The sequence below is a fragment of the Elephantulus edwardii genome, unplaced genomic scaffold (assembly GCF_000299155.1).
Source record: "Elephantulus edwardii isolate Elephantulus edwardi_28Jun2011 unplaced genomic scaffold, EleEdw1.0 scaffold00166, whole genome shotgun sequence".
Classification (NCBI taxonomy): Eukaryota; Metazoa; Chordata; class Mammalia; order Macroscelidea; family Macroscelididae; genus Elephantulus; species Elephantulus edwardii.
In genome coordinates this window covers 4497892-4499700 of record NW_006399916.1, presented here as the reverse complement: position 1 = coordinate 4499700, position 1809 = coordinate 4497892, and the positions used below count along the sequence as shown (strand labels likewise).

Sequence of the window (1809 nt, the reverse complement as noted above, 5' to 3'; positions counted from 1 at the left end):
AGGATAGAAGGAGAATTGATGCCTTTGAGCTGTGGTGCTGGAGAAGAGTATTAAGGGTACTACGGACTGCTAGGAAAACAGATTCATCCTGGAAAGGGTTAAACCGGGAGGCTCCCTGGAGGCAAGGATTCTGAGGCTCCATCTAGCATACTTTGGACATGCTGTACGGAGGGACCGGTCCTTGGAGAAGGACATCATGCTTGGTAGGGTGGAGAGACAGCACAGGAGGGGAAGGCCCTCTATGAGGTGGATTGATTCAGTGACTGGGGTAATCGGGATGGGTGTGTCGGAGACAGTGCGATTGAGCACAGGACAGACCAGAGTTTAGGGTTGTTGTACACAGGGTTGCTATGAGTCACAAGTGACTCGATGGCACATAACAATAACACCACCACCACATTCATGAGAGTTACTGCTCTATTTAATTTCATTTTTCAGTAGTGTCTTTGCCTGGCTTTGCCTGCTTCACAGAACAACCTTAGAAGTATTCCATTTTTCCCTATGTTCTCAGTCCGAGCAGAACTGATGTCAGCTCCTCCCTAAATATCTGCTACACTTAATTCTCCAGTAAAGCTTTGAGCCAGGGTACTTTGTTGTTGCTATAAGTGGGATTTTCAAGACCTCCTCAATTTCTTCATTTGTTACAGATCTATTCAAATTTTCTATTTCAGCCTGTGTTAAGCAGTTGGTGTTTTCCTAGAAATATGCCCATTTCTCTTAGGCTTTAAAATTTGCTGGCACACTATGTTCCTTATTACATTTTTTTTTAACTCAGTTGATTATGCTATAATGTCACTTTGCCTGTGTGTTGTTTGCACTGCTTCATCATCTCCTTTGTTAATTTGGTCAGTGGTGTGTCAATTATTTTATTAATCCTCTCAAAGAGGACAATGCTAACTAAGTACTATCTACATGGGATCAACTTAACACCAGCAACTTAAAAGATCAGATGGGAACCTTATGGGACAATGGATTTATGTTACTGGAGGAGGAACAACTCAAGAACGGATAAGAAATGCTGCACAACTGAACCGATGCAATCAGTTCCCCTAAGTGGTACATGTGAAAATACGAGATGGTGCACGATTTGCTGTTCTTAGTCTCAACATCGACAAAGCCATCAAAGCCATCCACACAAAATAATGATGACCTCACCTTGTAGTAACGGAAATAGTCTCGTTCTTGCAATTTTTTAATCTTGGGGTAGATTTTATAGGTATTGAAGTTATCGATGCTGTCAATATCACACAAACAATCATCCAGGAGTCCAGTGACCTGGGAAAAATAATATTAAAAAGGTAAGTCATTGACATCTCAACCTTACCAAATACATATTAGTATATAATAAGATTCATTCTTCCAAATTGGTCAGTATTTTATGATTAAGATACATAATAGTAAAAATGTCAAATGAATGACTATGTGAAATATAAAGTAAATAAAGAATTATATAAAACACAATGTGCGTGAATGAAACACAATGTAAACAAATTCTTGTAAGCAAACCAATGGGGAAAGGGGGAGAAAAGAATAACATTATTATTATTATGAAAATTGTATGGTTTTCATATCATTAATCATTGTTTTATTCTTTCAAGTCATGTAGTTAATGAAAACTTAGGACAGTAGTGTGGCTAGGCTGTTGTAATTACTGTTAAACTTAAAGCAACTTCACTTGAAAATGTGTTGTTGTTGTTGTTATGTGGCGTCGAGTTGCCTGCGACTCATAGCGACCCTATGTACAACAGCCCTAAACTCCGCTCTGTCCTGTGCCAATCACACTGTCTCTGACACTCCCATCCCAATTAT

The 1809-nt window shown here is 39.2% G+C and overlaps 1 protein-coding gene across 1 annotated transcript in view; it reads right to left on the bottom strand.

Annotated features, from left to right (window-relative positions):
- The window catches only part of ERO1LB (ERO1-like beta (S. cerevisiae)), a gene marked incomplete at its 5' end in the record, with an annotated part of 86765 nt that extends 85484 nt beyond the window's left edge, over positions 1–1281 (bottom strand). Inside the window, one exon of the mRNA XM_006895389.1 lies at positions 1156–1281. Coding sequence (XP_006895451.1) covers positions 1156–1281 — 126 coding nt within the window. The remainder of the gene's footprint in view (positions 1–1155) is intronic.
- Positions 1282–1809: the final 528 nt, after the last annotated feature.